Source organism: Hylobates moloch, unplaced genomic scaffold, assembly GCF_009828535.3.
Source record: "Hylobates moloch isolate HMO894 unplaced genomic scaffold, HMol_V3 SCAFFOLD_2, whole genome shotgun sequence".
Classification (NCBI taxonomy): domain Eukaryota; kingdom Metazoa; phylum Chordata; class Mammalia; order Primates; family Hylobatidae; genus Hylobates; species Hylobates moloch.
This window is the reverse complement of record NW_026652277.1, coordinates 60706632-60724178: the sequence shown is the minus strand read 5'-3', so window position 1 is coordinate 60724178 and position 17547 is coordinate 60706632. Positions and strand designations below refer to the sequence as shown.

General features: G+C 34.9%; 1 protein-coding gene across 7 annotated transcripts in view; it reads left to right on the top strand.

The window, feature by feature from the left end:
* The window catches only part of SLC4A4 (solute carrier family 4 member 4), a 491091-nt gene that overhangs the window by 470054 nt on the left and 3490 nt on the right, over positions 1 to 17547 (top strand). For 6 of the 7 annotated variants that reach the window (XM_058434021.1, XM_032150489.2, XM_058434009.1 and 3 more), the window contains 4 exons: positions 6767 to 6835; positions 9324 to 9497; positions 11703 to 11864; positions 17178 to 17257. In XM_058434021.1, coding sequence (XP_058290004.1) covers positions 6767 to 6835; positions 9324 to 9497; positions 11703 to 11864; positions 17178 to 17257 — 485 coding nt within the window. Of the gene's footprint in view, positions 1 to 6766; positions 6836 to 9323; positions 9498 to 11702; positions 11865 to 13967; positions 14065 to 17177; positions 17258 to 17547 lie in introns of all 7 variants that reach the window. The other variant, XM_032150478.2, reaches the window with a different exon arrangement.

Genomic DNA, 17547 nt, shown 5'->3' with positions numbered 1-17547 from the left:
TAGATAAATGGAAACTGTATGTGACAACCTATTAAGAAATAGGAAAAAAACTAAAGAAAGTTAGCGTATACCTCTTCATGAAGCTTCCAATTTTCTTTTATGATGCAAACATTTCATTTGTTTCAATCATATAAACATGCTTGCGAATTATTGATAGTTTGTATCTTATGCTTTATACCACAGTACAAAGCATGAAATTCACCCATGGACCTAACAGCTATAAACAACCACTGTTAACGATATCCTTCCAAATTTTCTCTTACAATTTTTATTTTTAAACATTTTAATTTTAAAGGCCTTAAAAATGCTCATTTAATTACATAAGCAATGGGGCAGTACAATCTTCTGAAGAATTCAAACAATATAGAAGTACAAATAGTGAAAAGCAAAAGCCCTCTGTTCCTCTAAAGTTAGCAAATTTTATGTCAGTTGCCAATCAGATGAAGTTGAGGAAAGTGGAACTAATATCTTTGACCTGTAAATAAGACTAAGATTGCCTTCAGGGTATTTAGACTAATGTATACAGTATGCACAAAATACTTGTTAAACAGTTAAAATATGTAATTATTCATCTTTTTTCCTTGGTTTCCACAATGCCAATTAACTGGTTTAATTAATTTCTGACTGGATTCATGAGGAAATATGTATCTCATCTTAGACAAGACATTAAGATTAAAAATAACCTCAGAAAAGTTATTTCTGACTATGTACAGAGGGCCTTAAAAGAGTACAGAGCTTATGTTCTGCAGGGACAGAGGGACACCTTTTGTTACCTTTGCCAGTGCAAAGCAAGTTATGGGATAAGTATGAAGATGTGGTGACTTTCACAGCATCCAATCTGCTGCCAAATGCTTTATGTCCTTCCGTCATCCTATAGGCAGCAGCACATCAGCTGGTGGAAAGCCTAATGACAGCGTTACCTTTTAGGCAATGGAACCTCATCTAGTGAGATCATTTTTAGAGAGTTCATTGCAGACAATTATGAGCCCATGTTGTGAGAAGCTCTCCTGGAAATGAGTTTTCCCTGTGGGTTCCTTGAAGGTGGGCTCACTTCGAGTAGGTGCAGAGTTTCTTTTATGAGCTCTCTTTGTGCTCAGTCAGTAGTGAGGGATAAATGGGCAGAATCTTTTCATCAGTTCTAATTTACTCATCACCTCCCCCATTTTTCTTTTATTTTTATATTATTTCTTTTCATTAATACAGTATAAAATCCTAATTCAAAAAAGTCAGATGTGTTTAAAAGTTCCTTTTGTGTGTATATGTTATAGCAAATTGGCTTTATTCCTAGAGAATCTGACAGTTGAGTAATCATGGATGATTCCAAGGGGACACAGAGAACAGATACTGTATAATTACTATTTTTAGGAGAGATGCAAGACTTACATTTTCAACAACGCCTCTTCCTAACTATTTTCTCACCCTGCACCCAAATATGGCTGCAGAGGAGTTAAAGCTGAAAGTTCTTTTGTTCTTTACAATGATTCTTTTCACCCCTGATAGGCAAAGTGCCTTAGTATTTACAGAAACAGATTAGAATGCAGAGAAAGAAGGCAGAGAGCTGTAAGAGATCAGTGAGCATGAGCTTTCTTTTCCTTTGACCTTCCTTAATTGATCCATACCTGGGTTCATCCTCATTCAGCTGCTAGTGTCCATGATTGTGGCTATTTCCACCTGGCAATTTTGAGTTACCCCGAAGAGTCATTGTAAGAATAAATGAAAAATGCAGTCCAGCAAACGTTTTTGTTAAGGGTTTCCCCAAAATGTGGGAAATGGAATTGTTTTGGCAATATAGTTTATAGCATACGGTACACAACCTATATTTAAAAACAACAAGAATAAAATAGTCAAGGATTCGCAGTTGTGATTCTTTACTTCAGTAAGTTAGGCTATTCCTTACTTCGGGAATCACAACTCCTGATAAAGTCAGCTACTTTCAGATCATGTACCATCGAGGTTTGGTAAGTTAAGTGTGTTTATCACAAATCCCTTGTTAGCTCATTTGAAAAGTCAATACAGGAAGAAGCAGATATTGAGGGTACAGTTTAACTAAAACCTAAGTTATGACTAAGTAAGAGTCAAGATTAACAATTAACCTTAGAATTCACAAAGAAAGTGGTGTCAGGGGTTATGTTGGAGTAGGAAACCTTTTTTCCTCCCCTTTGTGACTGTGTTTTTTTAGGGAACCAGAGGACAACTTAAGAGAATCATTTTACTTAAGGGTCTGTCTTTGAAAGGGCAGATCAAATGAATGGGAAAAGAGAAATGTGTTACTTTTACTTTTTAAAATGAAATGGCTCAACACCATTTCTGCAAACTCCATATATCCCTCACAAGTTTAATGGTCTCAGATGATCCTAGTAATTTTCTTTCATGCATTAAGCAGTGTAGGAAGTTGTTTCTCCTGCCTGTTTATGCAAGCTTACTTTGAAAATGAAGTTTTTCATTTTTATTTTGATCTCTTTGCTGAGGTCTGTCTTTTGTGTAGAAGAATGTAAGGAATTACAGTTTTAAGTTCACGAGGATACCCCTTGACCCTAGCCAGCAACAGTCATACATGCCTCAAAGCACTGAATCTAACCACTGATTTGGTACTGAACTGTTGGGAAGCAAGAATAACTGGCGTCCCTGGCTAGTTAAACAGCTTAATTCTGTGTTTCTGCAGCAGAAATACTGCCTGGTAAGTGAGTATTCTGTATGGGGAAACTAGCGGAGGCTAAAGAGCATCAAAAAGATGAAAGGCACTTATTTGAGCTTACTTTTCCCATTTTTCTGGCAAGTCTGAAGAAATAAAAATCAAGTGAAGTTCACTGCTACTTTTGTTGCCTTTGCTTGAAATAGTTTAATTCAAGTTAATTAGGAGTAGTCAAATTTATCTTTAAGATTTGTTTAGTGTTCTAAAATCAGGATAGCATTTAATTTGTATTTGGAAAATATTTGTTGAGCTTCTATAATATGCCACAATATGTCACTTTGTTCAATGCCAGGGAAATAAAGCAAAATGGTAGAGATGATGGTGATGGTGATGATGATGATAGTAGTAGCTACCATTTATTGAGCTTGGCATTTGATTAGGGGCTCAGCACAGATTTTTAAAATTTAGTCCTTCAATGAATGACACCTACAAAAAATTGTCTCTCTTTTACAGATAAGAAAATTTATTAATGACTTACCAGGGCACAAAGTTCATAAATAATAGAGTCAAAATGTGAATTCAGGCAGTTCTGACAGGAAAACCAATCTCATAACCCTCAGGGTTTACAACCATTTAAAACAAAACATAGTACTTGCTCTCAAAGAACTCATTCACTTTCATTTTCCATGAGATGATCTTCTCCAGCTTCTTTGATCCAACTTCTAATCCTCTCATGTGCAGATAAATACAGCATTTTCACAAACTCCTCATCATAGCTCATTCCAGTTTCTTCAATGACTAGGAACCAGATTGCAAGTCACTACTTCCTTATCAGCTTAGAGTTTCAAGATTTAAGGGAATTAGGATATTATTTGAATAACATGTTTCTGAATATAGTTGTTATTGCTGAAAGGGCAACATAGTAGAACTTAAATAAGACCAGGGCTTTGAGTCTGACCTTTGCAGGCATTCTTCTGGTCTGTACTCCTGCCATTTTCCACCCTGACCACTGAGGACCAAGGAGAGTTCTGCTGGGCAATTGCAGCAGGCTTCTTGACTTGCCAGTCAGGTCCCCATGATAATTATGACATTAATACCTCATTTATCATTTATTATCTATTCAGAATGAGGCCCTGGACTAGATATTTTATGTGATATACTCTTTATCGTACCCTCTTTTAAATGAGAATACTGAGGATAAGAAAAGTTAATAATTTTCTCAATGTTACATAAGTGGTAGGGCCAGAATTTGAAACTAGGCCTGTGTGACTTTTGTGCCCATGCTCCTAATCAGGATCTCGTACTGGATTGTACATTCACATGTACACACACACACACACACACACACACACACACACACACACACACATACACATGCATACAGTGACCATTATTCTGCTAGAAGTTCTCACTGCTGTACTGAATTCTGGTTGGACAACTACACTCTACCCTTATTTTTAAATTTACCCTTTTCTCGTTTACTCTTCTGGGAATATTCAAATACTATCAGCACATCAAAGGGAGGTATAAGTGAAAAAGAGCAGAACTGCATTCACCAGAATTTGAAAAATTTGGTGACATGGTCTGAATATGTTAACTCCTATTTTGATTTTAGCTCAATTATTCCATCTTCTTGTAGCATCAATACTTGATTTCATGTATGGTAATCTTGTTTATAGTTATACTTTTGTGCTTTCTGGGTATGATTGGTTATCCATAAAATTTCCTTTACATAATTTTATCATTTGGCAATTCTTGATATGCCTGTAAGCCTGGTATACTTTGTGCTGTTTATGTTTTAATTACTCTTGTCTTGCTTTGTAAAAATATCTACCTACTATTACTATGTAAATTATACTGGTTTAACTTAAGATGGAGTTCCATCTTCTTAAAACGCATCTTCTCTTTCCTCCTTTGAGAAATTTCTATTGCAAGAAATGATTATTATGTGATGAATTTTTAAGGATTAACCTCCTGTGACTCATGAACTAAATCCAATAAAAAGTATCCTCTAACCCAATAATTCTGTCAAGTTTCATCAAGGTTTCCATATTGGAAGATTTTTATTGAGATGTTGCATTATCGTAAGGAAAATGGCAAATTTCAAAAGACATATTTTTATCACAATGAAGTTGGCCCAAAGTCCACTTAATAGCCTTCTTTATATGTATTATTTCCTTTTCAACAAAGAATAACTGTTTAAAAAACATCTTCATATCTAAAGCTATTTTTCTACCCACAACCCATGCCATTCTGTGTTACTGAAACCTTCTGATTTTATTTTGTTGGAGATTTGGTGATATCTGTAATCTTAAATTCACAGAGAATGGAACTAAGCACCAAGGCAAAAGTGTCCTTCACTTCGACATTAGAACCACATTAGAAAAAACATTTAGCTAAGCCTAGCTGAGGGATGAGGATGAGGCCAGGGATGGTCCCTTTGTGGTGGCTTTCTTTCAAGCTATAAAAATGCTTTACCCAGATTAAAAAGTAACTACTGCAGGAATTCGAACTAGTTTTCCATGGTTGAACTCTACTTCTCTTTTCCCTTCTTACTTTTCTTTCCGTCCAGCCGCCCCACCCCCACCACCCACCAAATTAAAAATGAAATGACAAGAAAGAAAAATGGAAGATGTTTAAAAAATGAATCAAAGCTATGAAATGACCCTTCTCTTAGTTTTTTTACTTTATGGTACATTTATACACAAGAATCACAAGGAATAGAAACACGCACATTGCAAAATAAATGAAGGCATGTGTCAGAAATAAAGGGGCTTGAGTGTGATGTGTTCACCTCTTTGTGGTGACTGTTAGGTATTACAGCTTCCCCAGCGTGAGCATTGTCCCTCCTACCCCTGTCAACATTCTATGTCACTTTTAGTTTTTTCTGACATCAAGAGCAAAATTAGCTACATTAAAATTGTTAGTCTTTTTTTGAAGAAGCATTTGATATTTTATATATATAAATAAGGATATTTATTTCATATAAATTTAAGCATCCCTATGGCTAACCAATAAAAATTGGAAATATTTGTTACACATTTTAGAATTTACTCATTCTCTAATAGTGGCCAAAGAGTCTCAGATACGGAACTACTTTAGACAATCACAAGGAGAGGCGGATAGAAATTGTGCTTCACTTAGTACGTGCAGTATTTTTAAAATTACTCTAAAGCCATACTATGTTTTCTGGTTACAATAGCCTCCTTTATGTGGATTTGGTAAGATTGGCCTTAATTGACTTGTGGTTTTAGTATTTTAGCTTTGAAAAATCCTGAAATTACTTGAACTTCTTTTCAAATTCTAAGGTTGAGAACCTTTTGTTTTTCAAACAGAAGACTTCCCAGAAACAGAATCATCCTTGATTTGCTTAGTTTCCTCAGTGCTAGGGACATTTCAAAGGTCTAGGAATAGATACAGTTTGCAGACATCACTTCTCCTTGTTAAAACACTTTGTATTAATACAAAATATTTTTGCTAGTTAATGCATGAAAAGGTATTAATTCAGTTTTAAAAGATGTGTATTAATCCATGTGTGTAATGAATTGCTTCCAGGTGCTCCAGGGTCCTTTCAAGCAGTGTTCTCTTTAGTTAGTTCTCACAATATTCGCAAGAAGTGAGGGGATAGTCTTTTGATGTTTATGTTATTGAAACAGGCATACATACACCAAGCTGATAGATTATTTGGCAAAAATTATTAAGGACAAAAATCAACAGACTATATTGAAAGGAACTTGATTTCAAGAGTGAGGCAACCATCTACTAATATCTCTATTTCTGTCTACCTCACAGTCCATAGAAGCATCTGGTTTACACAGTCATTCCTTTTCAGGGTGAAGGGAAACAGAACTTTTCCTCCATTAATTAAAAAAAGTTATTAGTAAGGTCATGCATGCTCACTAAAAAAACAAGCATCCAATGAAAATTGAAAGTCCTTTTTACCCTTCTTCATTTATTTCTATTACAAAGAGTTTAGAAGTTCATCAATTGACTAGTAAAGCATACTAGTTAGAAATCACTAAGTTATTATATCCTATATTTTAGTTTTAGATTTAGCCTTTATTTAAATGATTCCTCTTCATTCCTCTTTTTTCTCGTTATCGTTTTTAAGTTTTATCCTTTTTCTCCTTCTAGTTTATACCCATGCCTGTACTCTATGGTGTGTTCCTATATATGGGAGTAGCATCCCTTAATGGTGTGCAGGTAAGTTTTTGAATAGCAATGTAAGTACAGTAGTGTTTTTCTAGTAGTAAGAATAGTCCAGTAACAGATCTTTGAAGAAAAGTGCTAATCATTATTAACTGCTGAGTTTTTAAAATGCATTTATGTTCTACTTCACCATTCACCTGCTTTTCATTTCTGGTTTAATCAACAAGTTAGCTAGTATTAAGAAAAGTTACCATACATACCCATTGTTTAAATAGGCTGTTAAAAGTCATTTAACCAAGAAAGCAAGAGGCTATAATCTTTTTTTTCCTTCCCCTTACCCATCTTTATCTCCTTTTTACTGTCTCAGGAAGGATACCTAACTCTTTCTGTGTGTTCTTCAAGATAGTATTTATCCATTTGCCTTAACTCTATACTAAAAACAGGCTGTTGGTTTGCTTTTCATATGGCTATGATCAATAATCAAAAGTTTTTTTACCAATAAAAGAATAAAGTCAATGTGGTTAATGTATTGCTTTTGTTGAAAACTTTAGCTGTTCATAACTTTGGGAAAACTGACACACTTTTAATAAAATCATTATCAGCTGGGCACGGTGGTGCACACTTTTAATCTCAGCTACTTGGGAGGCTGAAGTGAAAGGTTCACTTGAACCTGAGTTTTAGTCCAGCCTCAACAACATAGTGAGACCCTGTCTCTTTAAAAAAACCAAATCATTAGGGAAAACTTTGTAAGGGACTTTGTCTTTCAATTGAGTTTTAATTTAATTGGCACCAGGAAACTGGAAGTACTTATGCTGTTTTCTGGCACCTTGTTAACTGTAGCCTTATTTAGCACTTAGTAATATTTTAATGGGAAAAGACTGCATGTCCTGTGAACATCATAAGAATTTATTTGAACCCCTTCAAAATAGTCCTTGCTTTTGCTTATTGAATTCAGATTAATTTGGTTTTAAAGTCAGATAGAACTGGGCAAGTGGCCAGACTACCAAAAAGAGAAAAGGCTACTTTACTTTTCTCTGTTTAGGTCTGCTGAGTAGAGTTCGTCATCTTTTGGATATTTGTTACAAAATACAAGGTGGTTCTTCATAGACTGGACTAGATGAATGTGAGTTTATTTGTGCTCATGAAACTTTTGGGAAGTATAAATTTGTAAAAATATTTTATTTTTACCTGCCATTGTAAATATTCTTTATTTTCCAAAATGGAAAAATGTGAAACAGTAATGGCCGACAGACAAATAGTTCTTATTTTTGTTTGCCCTTAATGACCTGGTCTAGATCAGAAGTTTAATTCTATGTGTTTTAGGGGCTTTATTGGTTGAAACTCAGTGCATGTTTATTTAATTAAAAAGAAGAAAAAAATCAACCACATAATAATGATGGGGAAAAACAACCAGGGTCCAGCTAGTAGATTTCTTAAATTCTGCAATGGCTTTTCTACTTCTTTCTTTCATTTCACAAAAATGTTTAGACATTTTTGGTGAGATTTGATTTAGAAAATTTTGTAATTTGTAAAGAAATTTTGCAACCCTAACTTTATAAATGAGAAGGTCCCCACCAGTCAAAAATAGTTCTAGAGGGAAAAAGAAAACCCTTTAAGTAGGAAATCACTAGAGAAGATTGTGATGGTCTCATTTACTTTTGCACTTCTTTCCCTCCAGAAAGAAAATCGAGATATTATTTCAGAGTTCATATTGCACGATTAGTCAATTCAATAGCTATTTACTGAGCATCTTTTATTGAAAGATCCTGTGATAGGTTCTTGAATATCTTCCCATTTGTCACTGGCAAGGTCAATTAGGCAGTTATTCTTTGAAGCACAGCACCTGGCACACAGATGCTCAGTAGTTATTTCAATAGCTGTTTATACATGACCATACGATAGCGTCTCTTAGATTCAGATGCTGACCCTGAAACTCACTGTCATATTCATATGGCTTTTCTCTGAAAAGAAATGGTGATAGATTGCTGAGTGTATTAGTCAAGTTATGCCACTCAAATAATATAGAACTTATGAAAACATAATGTATTCCCATTTTTAAGTTGGATACTTCCTTTATATCCTTAAAACATTCTGGGAATGTGTTAATATACGATGCATAGTATCATCTCCTCTTTTTTCAGATAAGACAACTGAGGCAGAGTGAGACACATGAGTTAGACGTCTTCCTTCAGCATATTATTACTAAAATAGGCAAAAGATCCACTTTGCTGAGACTCAGAGAGTAAAAATAGAAATTAGGAGATGAGCTCCTAGAATTTATGTTTTTCTTTGTGACTTTATTCTTTAGTGGCCACTTTTTCTTATACATCTACATAACATTCCCGCAATATAATAACAAAGATTTGAACACTTGTGCTTTGGTGTGCTTGACTAAATTTCTGTGTTCCTTGACCATTCCTTTGTCCTCTGAAAAGGACACTGCTTGCCTAAATTACAGAATATAAATCAATAGTGATTAGTTAGGCATAGTGGAAATGTAATGCAGTGATGCAGTTGGACTCCTTTCCTCTTTCCTCCCTAGTTCATGGATCGTCTGAAGCTGCTTCTGATGCCTCTGAAGCATCAGCCTGACTTCATCTACCTGCGTCATGTTCCCCTGCGCAGAGTCCACCTGTTCACTTTCCTGCAGGTGTTGTGTCTGGCCCTGCTTTGGATCCTCAAGTCAACGGTGGCTGCTATCATTTTTCCAGTAATGGTAGGGATTCCTTTAATTGAACGTACCTGTGAGATTATATGAGTATCCTGTGGTTATTGTTATATGGAAGACACTCATGTCTTTTATGTGTTGTTCCAAATTTTTCCAGCTTTGACCTCATCACTTTGATCAGTTGTAACTTACATTTCCCATGTTTATGGTTGTCTAGGATGGACCTTAGAATCAGGCTCACCTAAGTTCAAATACTGGCCCTAGTTCATGCTCATCAGTAAACTTCTTTGAACTACTATTAACTCATCAGTAAAATGGGAGTTGCATTGTTGTTTTTCTGAGCATCAAAAATTAATATCAAGCATGTAGCACAATGCCTGACACATAGTAGACACCAGTGCATGTTAATTACTTTTTAAATGTTGTGTAATAGAATTAATCTAAGTAAGAGTGTAGGACATTTCAGTTCAAGTAATAAAGAAGTGCTTGGCAACTTGTGAGAACTCATCCAGTACATTAGAAGAAATGGAGTGAGAAGTTCACTTTTTACATTTCTTGTGGTTTGCATAATGCTAAGTTTAAAGATAAGGTGGGACTCTCTACCCTTGTCATAGTATGATGAGAAACAAGGTAAAGCAACTAACGTTTCACTCTGAGTCACAAGTGAAAGAAGAGAAAAAGGAGTTCTGTATTTGGCTTCATTACTGAATTTTATACTTTACCATAACTCTTTACTTCTCGCAAGAAAATGCATATATGTACACTTAAAACAAGTCACAAAGGGAGCCTCAAATCTGTTTTATCTCCCCCACAGCTTTGAAAACAGAATTTTCCTACACTTACCACATTTTATTTTTATAAAAATCCTCTTACTCTTAGCCAGGATTATTATTTTATTTTTTGTATTTGTTGTTTGAAATTTTTTTTCTTCCAAGGACGCAAGAAAAAATGGATATTAAATACTAGTGATATTTGTTAGGTCAGATTTTTTTCTTAATGGTGCCTTATGTCTTTCTTCCCTTTTTTTTAAAAAAAAAACTATATTAACTTACTGAAAAGCACACTGAGTATGAGAAACACTTAAATCTACCTATTAGTGTTATCTGCCTACCTACAAATTTTGCTGAAACCAAGAAAATTGAAGCTAGACCAGGATACGTTTGAATTATATCCAATAAATCACTTTTTGCTTGTGCTAAATAATAATTTTAAAATGCTTTACTTTTCCAAAGTGTTTTTGTCTTTTCAGAACTTTTATTTGGTCACAAAATAATTCTGTAATAGAAGTTAGGACAGATGTTATTTATTTCTCTAGGCGATGAGGAAACTGTCATATAGAGAGCATGATGCTCATAAAGACAACTGCTTAATTTGAAGCAAGTCAGGATGCCTATAACTTGCTACATATTAATTTTAATGTAGAATAAAGATATCTTTAATGTACCTTCAGAAGTTATTCTTCAAGAGCAATTCATAGAACCAAAAATACACAGGTCAAGAATATTTGTTTTGGAAGCAGACAACTGGGACCCTTTGTACTATTCAATTATCTGGGTTTATCTCCCTCACAGACATTAAGGACCTTGGACAACATACTTAATGTCTCTAACCTTCAATTTCCTCAGCTGTGTGATAGAAATAATAATACCTACTTTTGGGGTTTGTTCTGAAGAATAAATGAGATCATATTGCCTAAGAGTTTAACATAGTGTCTGGGACATGTTAAATATTCAGTTAATGGTGGTGATTGAAGTAGCCCAGTGAATGAAATGGTCTATGCATATTCAAATACTACATCATTGTGAATACTTTGAAGATGTCTTAGTGTTCTATGTGTCGTACAGATTTTCTTCATTGCTAAAAACCTTTATAACATTTTAATTTTTAATACTTAGAAATCATATGCCAGGTATTTTTTTACTTTAAACTTTTAATTATTTAAAATCTCACATAGAAGGCAGTGGTTTTGAAAAACAATCCTTTCACATTAAAATTCTAATTGAATGTGATCACGCATTTCAGTGAACAAAACACAGTGAGTTTCAACTAAGACTTTTATAAAACAACTTTCCCCATGTAGAAAATTATGAGAGTTCAGTTGGTATAAGTCCATACCATCAAGATCAGGTCTGTCATACTCTATCTAGCCTTACACAAAGTAGGTTTCTGTGGACTTTGACAGGAGAGTATCTATGCTTGCTGTGACTTCATCTGACATGGTTTTTTTCATACTTTTAATATTTGCACTTTCAGATCTTGGCACTTGTAGCTGTCAGAAAAGGCATGGACTACCTCTTCTCCCAGCATGACCTCAGCTTCCTGGATGATGTCATTCCAGAAAAGGACAAGAAAAAGAAGGAGGATGAGAAGAAAAAGAAAAAGAAGAAGGGAAGTCTGGACAGTGACAATGATGATGTAAGGAACTTTCCGAATTCCAAAGGAAAGCTAGTTAAAGAAACAAATGTGAAAATTGTCCCTTTTTATACCTGATGTGAAATGGAGGGCTGAGTTCTAAGAATGTTTATCTGGACATGTGGTATATTACTCATTTTACCTCCCTTTGCCCTTTATATTCTCTCTTTGGTTTTTATGTTTTCTGAAGTCTTTCTGTAACCATTAATACACTAATAATGACGTAATGACTAATAATGACTTACAAAAAATTTAAAAACCCACCACATTAAAAAAATTCTGATCTCATAGATATAAAGGAAGTTTGCTTAGTAATGCTATAAAATGTATTTGGTTTCTATTAATAATCCAGGGCTTATATTTGAGATAATAACTCAATTTTATGTAATTTTAAGCCTAATGTGGATAGATGTTGATGATCTCACTTCGTGTGATCTATGAATCTATTTGAGTAGGCTCTCCACCAAAGTTTTATGCTGTTATATTAATATTAACATTATATTTATACTAATATGATTTAGCATTATTTTTCTGTAGCTCTTCAATAAAAAGAAAAGGGAATTGGAGTTTGGGGTCTTTTTACATAATTATAGTGGTTAGTGTCATAGTCCAGAGGGTCCTCCTCCAATTAGGTGATTAAGTTGAGAAGTAAAATTGTTGCCCAGTTTTTTCTTTAGGAGACCAGCTCACAGAAATACAGATTCTCCAGCAGGGATCTGTAATCAGTGCTAGGAGGAAAACTGGGATTTGTTTACTTTAACACATGCACACACCTTATTCCAGTAGCCTTTTGAAAAGATTGCCAAAATAATGTTTTCTGTTTGAAAATTTGCTCTGGATTTTACACAGTGCAGTATCACAAACGATTTTTTGTGCATCATTACCCATTCTAAAGTAGGAATATTGTTAATTGTTAGTTTCTACTTAGTACTTTACATCCCTTTATTTTGAGCCTATGTGTGTTTTTGCATGTGAGATGGGTCTCCTGAATGCAGCACACCGATGGGTCTTGATTCTATCTAATTTGCCCATCTGTGTCTTTTAATTGGGGCATTTAGCCCCTTTACATTTAAGGTTAATATTATGTGTGGCATCTTTATTTTTTTTTCTTTTTTGCTCATTGAATGCATTGTCTTAGTTATCTAAAAGGATACTGTTGTTCATTAACCTCTTTAGAGTCATCATAAAGGAATTTTCCATGTAGGTAATAGGCCTTATGTTAAGATTTTTTTAACATTAATTCTCATTTTATTTTCAACTAAAAATCATCTTTTTGGTCCTTTTAATTTAATTAAGAGATATATTGGGTCTTTCAGCCCAAACATAGACTTGGAATCAATATAATGCATTTAAAAAAAACAAAGTGGTAATCTTTGGGAAATCTATTATAATTTGGGCTAGGTGGCTTGTTGTTTAAGCAGTCCCATGATTAGCTGCCTGGTTTTGTCATTTCCAGTATGATTCTCTGCTTATCTGACCATCACAGACACCTTTTTAAACATTTTATTTTCTTATGTTTTGCTTACATTTTCAGATATCTTTGGCACAAGCTAATTGAAATGAACCTTTACCCATAAAATAGTACTTAAAGTAAGAGAGGGAAGTTTATTTTCTAGTGTACATAGAAGGCTTCCTGATAGCGGATATATAAAAAGTCTGTCACTTGTTCTAGAAGGAAAGATGGGTCATGATTTTCCTAGAGACGGAATCAGCGTAAACAAAACAAGAATTTCAAGACTGTATTATAACTTAGGAAGTTTCCTAGGTTTAACCTGTTTTTGCATTGAGATCATTTGCTTCACACATACAACTCAAACATTGCTGATTGGGAGTTTGAAAGAAAGCTTTACATTTCAGTTCTAGTGATCTCTATTTTGTGTAGTTCTAGTTTTAATTGACTCAATAACATTAACTTAGAAGAGTGGAAAACAAATGTGAGGGGGAAAGAAGGAATGCAGTTAAAAGATAGCAAACTGGATGTAATTATAATGCTTTTCTCCTTAGTAGTACGTAAATGATTATAGAAAACGGTTTGATCAACGCTAGGAGATAGGAAGGGCTGTATGATAAAAACATTCTAAAACCTCTTGTACATTTTTTTCACAGTCTGACTGCCCATACTCAGAAAAAGTTCCAAGTATTAAAATTCCAATGGACATCATGGAACAGCAACCTTTCCTAAGTGATAGCAAACCTTCCGACAGTGAGTAGAACTAACCTCTTGCATGCTTGCTTGAATATGATTTGCACTTACAGAGAAAACACTTTAGAATTGCCATCTGCATTAACTTTCCTTCGATTTTGTGTTTCCTTTTTCTATGAGAAGATTTACACTTAATTATAATAAAACTTTATTTTTACATACCCTAAGCTTCACTCTTCCTTTTATCCATAACCTTTTAAATTTTTATTTGGTAGTCTTTTCTCTTACCTAAATCATCCCCAGTTTTTCCAATTGCTAAATTAATAACATGTTTTTAATTGATTTTTCTTTTTTTTCTGTTGGTATTTAGAATTGCAGCTTATAATACTACATCACTGTCACTGTTTGTCTTCCTTAGGTTTTAACTAGTGATCAAATCAGCTCAAAAGAGAAATTGCATCATTGGTCTCTCGGTGATTAATAAATCAATTGTTAATATTGAGAATTTGGAAAAATTTAATTTTGATTAAATTAGCAATCATGAAGTATTAGTACAACTTTCTAGATATAACTTATATGCATTTGCTTTCTAATCTCTTCATTCTCCCTTTTACTATTTCAAAATTATTATTATAATTGCACTGATCTTTCTAGGGTGATAGCCTGGTGGCTACAGTGCAATGGTTTGTGACATTTTTTTCTTCAATAATTGAATTAACAGGCCACTTAGTAATATTAGTGACCATTTCAGACTTTCCCAATAGCAGGTAGCAATTGCCATCAAGCTGCCTTCTACTTTGAGTTCTCATTGAAGAAAATGCATCCTTTTAGATTCAGATGCACTGCAGAGTACACTGATCTGTTACAGAAAAAGACAGTTAAGACACTTTTATTTCTATTTTACCATGCCACCTCAACTACAATAAGAGGTTACTGTTATCAAGAAAAGTTTGGAATTAATGTCTATTGATAAAAAATAATGGGTATATTAGTTATCAATCATTGAGTAACAAATTACCATAAAACTCAGCAGCTTAAAACAACAAACATGTTTTCTTACACAACTCCTGACATTCAGGAATGCAGGGGCAGCTGATTTTGGTTCTGGCTCAGAGTATCTCATGAGATTGCAGTCAGAGCTGTCAAGCTGTCAGCTGGGGCTGAGTCTCTGAAGACTACTTTTTTTTTTCCAGGAAGAAATGAAAAGATGATTTGAAAATTATAGTATACTCCACAGTGTGGAGTGGGCCCGAGAATAGGGACTCAAGGGCCCCATTACAAAATTTTGGGGAGTTTAAATACCCTCTACTTGGAGTATGCCCTATGTAAATGGAGAGGATGAAGTAAAGTTATAAACTCATTTATTTGGCCTGTGCCCCATGGGGAGGATATTTCCTGTCATAGCCGAAGTGTGAATTGGCCTTATGTTCCTTGCCTCCAGACACTGTTTTCCTGCCTCATCTCCTCACTGAGAGATGTGATCTCCATAAATCTTCATGGGAGGCAGAGAGACCGATGGTCTTTTTTCTGTTAACTGCTTCATGCTGGCTTCGGGCATACTCCTACCTATTGGGGATCCCTGAACTCTCACCCTGCTCTGTCTAGTGGAGGCAGGGTAGCTTCTTGATGGCCAGGGTGTTGTCTTCACCTGGAACTGGCTGGAACCTTTGTTGTGTGATCATCTGAAGCTTGATGGTCTCTAGGCAAGAGGAAATGAATTTGGTTAAAAAGGGGACATTTTTTTAAACAAAAGTCTGGGAGGCCATTGTTTTGAACTAAGCTCATGCACTGGGCCCCAACAGACCAAACCAAAGCAAAATGAAGTAATTTGTGCTAAGACTGTAAGGAAACACATGAATTCTAGAACAGAGCAGATTTTGTTTCTTCTTTTGCAAATCTCTATAACAAACATTCTTGACAGCATAGGTATCCACCCCCTGAGGTTCCCATTAAATATTTTAGTGTCTGAAGCTAGGGATCTGCTTCCAAAAGCACACTCATGGGGCCCTTGGCATGACATTTGTTTTTTTACCTGTGGGTATCTCTGTAGGGCTGCCCATAATATGGCCTCCCTCAGAGCCAGTGATAAAAGAGAAAGAAACCAAGACAGAAGCTGCAGTCTTTTATAACTAAATCTCAGAAGTAACAGACCATTACTTCTGTCATATTCTGGTGGTTATGCAGCCCCACACTGTTAACACTGGGAAGGAATTACACAAAGTCATAAATACCAGGAGACAGGGATCACTGAGAGCCATCTTGGAGGCTGGCTACCAGCCTGGATTTGAACAAAGAACTAAAGCAGTCTTACCTTTGGTGTCTAGTTTGTAACCTGTAACTTGTAACCGAGGCGAATTTCTGCTAACCCCTATTAATGGGGGTTGGTTATGAATTTCTTTTTGAGTTTAAACTCCTCAAACCATGTTCCGACTTCATTTTTTATCTGTGGAGCATTAATAGAAAAAGCACAGTGTAACAGACATGTGCCTAGCATGTATGTCTTCTGTTGGCATCATAACCTGGTATAGCCCCTTATAAATAAATGTAAAAGCTATTTTTTTTAAAAAATTACTAGCCAGAATTTGAGGCTCATGGAAAAAGTTTATGTGCCATTTGCCCTTCATCCTCTCAAAACCCCTTTTAAAGGATAAATTGCAAGTTGATATGATATTAGAAGTTTACTTAAACAAAATACACTTGAGCATTTTGCCTGAAATGTTTCCTAATGTCATGTTTATCTTTATAATCCATGATGAAAGAACAAAACTGGTAGAAGCAGTGTTGCAGTATGAGTAAGTGCCTCAAAAAAAAAAAATCTTTTTTTCCTTATGAACAACAGCAGGCTAACCTAGGAATGCTGAAGATGGAAGGAAATCCAAAGGCAAGCCTTAGACATTAGGAGAATGCTATCACTCTCTAAAAAGATTTGCTTCTTATCCTTCTCACTGACAAGACAACAGTGATCCATCCCAGAAAACCTAAAGTAAAGGAAATGAAGTGATTTTGTCTTCATCACACTAGAGTCTTAGCTTAATACATTGTTTATTGAAATGCCTAAACGTGTCTTTTTTGCTCTTACCAGTTATGGGAGATGCATCAGTTTTGTGAAGATTTTTGTTTTATACTTCAGCAAAGATCTACCATTTACGTTTTTAAAAAATTTCATTTTCCAGGAGAAAGATCACCAACATTCCTTGAACGCCACACATCATGCTGATAAAATTCCTTTCCTTCAGTCACTCGGTATGCCAAGGTAAAGGAGAGCCCAGTATTTTATGTTTTTCTGTGGGATAATTGCCCCACAGAAATGTAGTTAATGGTGGGTTATTGACAGAACTTCTTGTTCTCCTTCATCTCTATTATTTATCTTAAATAAATTACCCAGTGACCAAAACTTCTTCCAGCTTTTACTAGTAGAAAGCATTCTAAGTGACCTACTTACTCTTACAAATAATGGAATTTCAGTATCATTAAGTTACAACGCAGGATCAACATTAGCTCTTTTAATTTCAGTATCATCCCTGATTTGAAGAGGTAACTGGG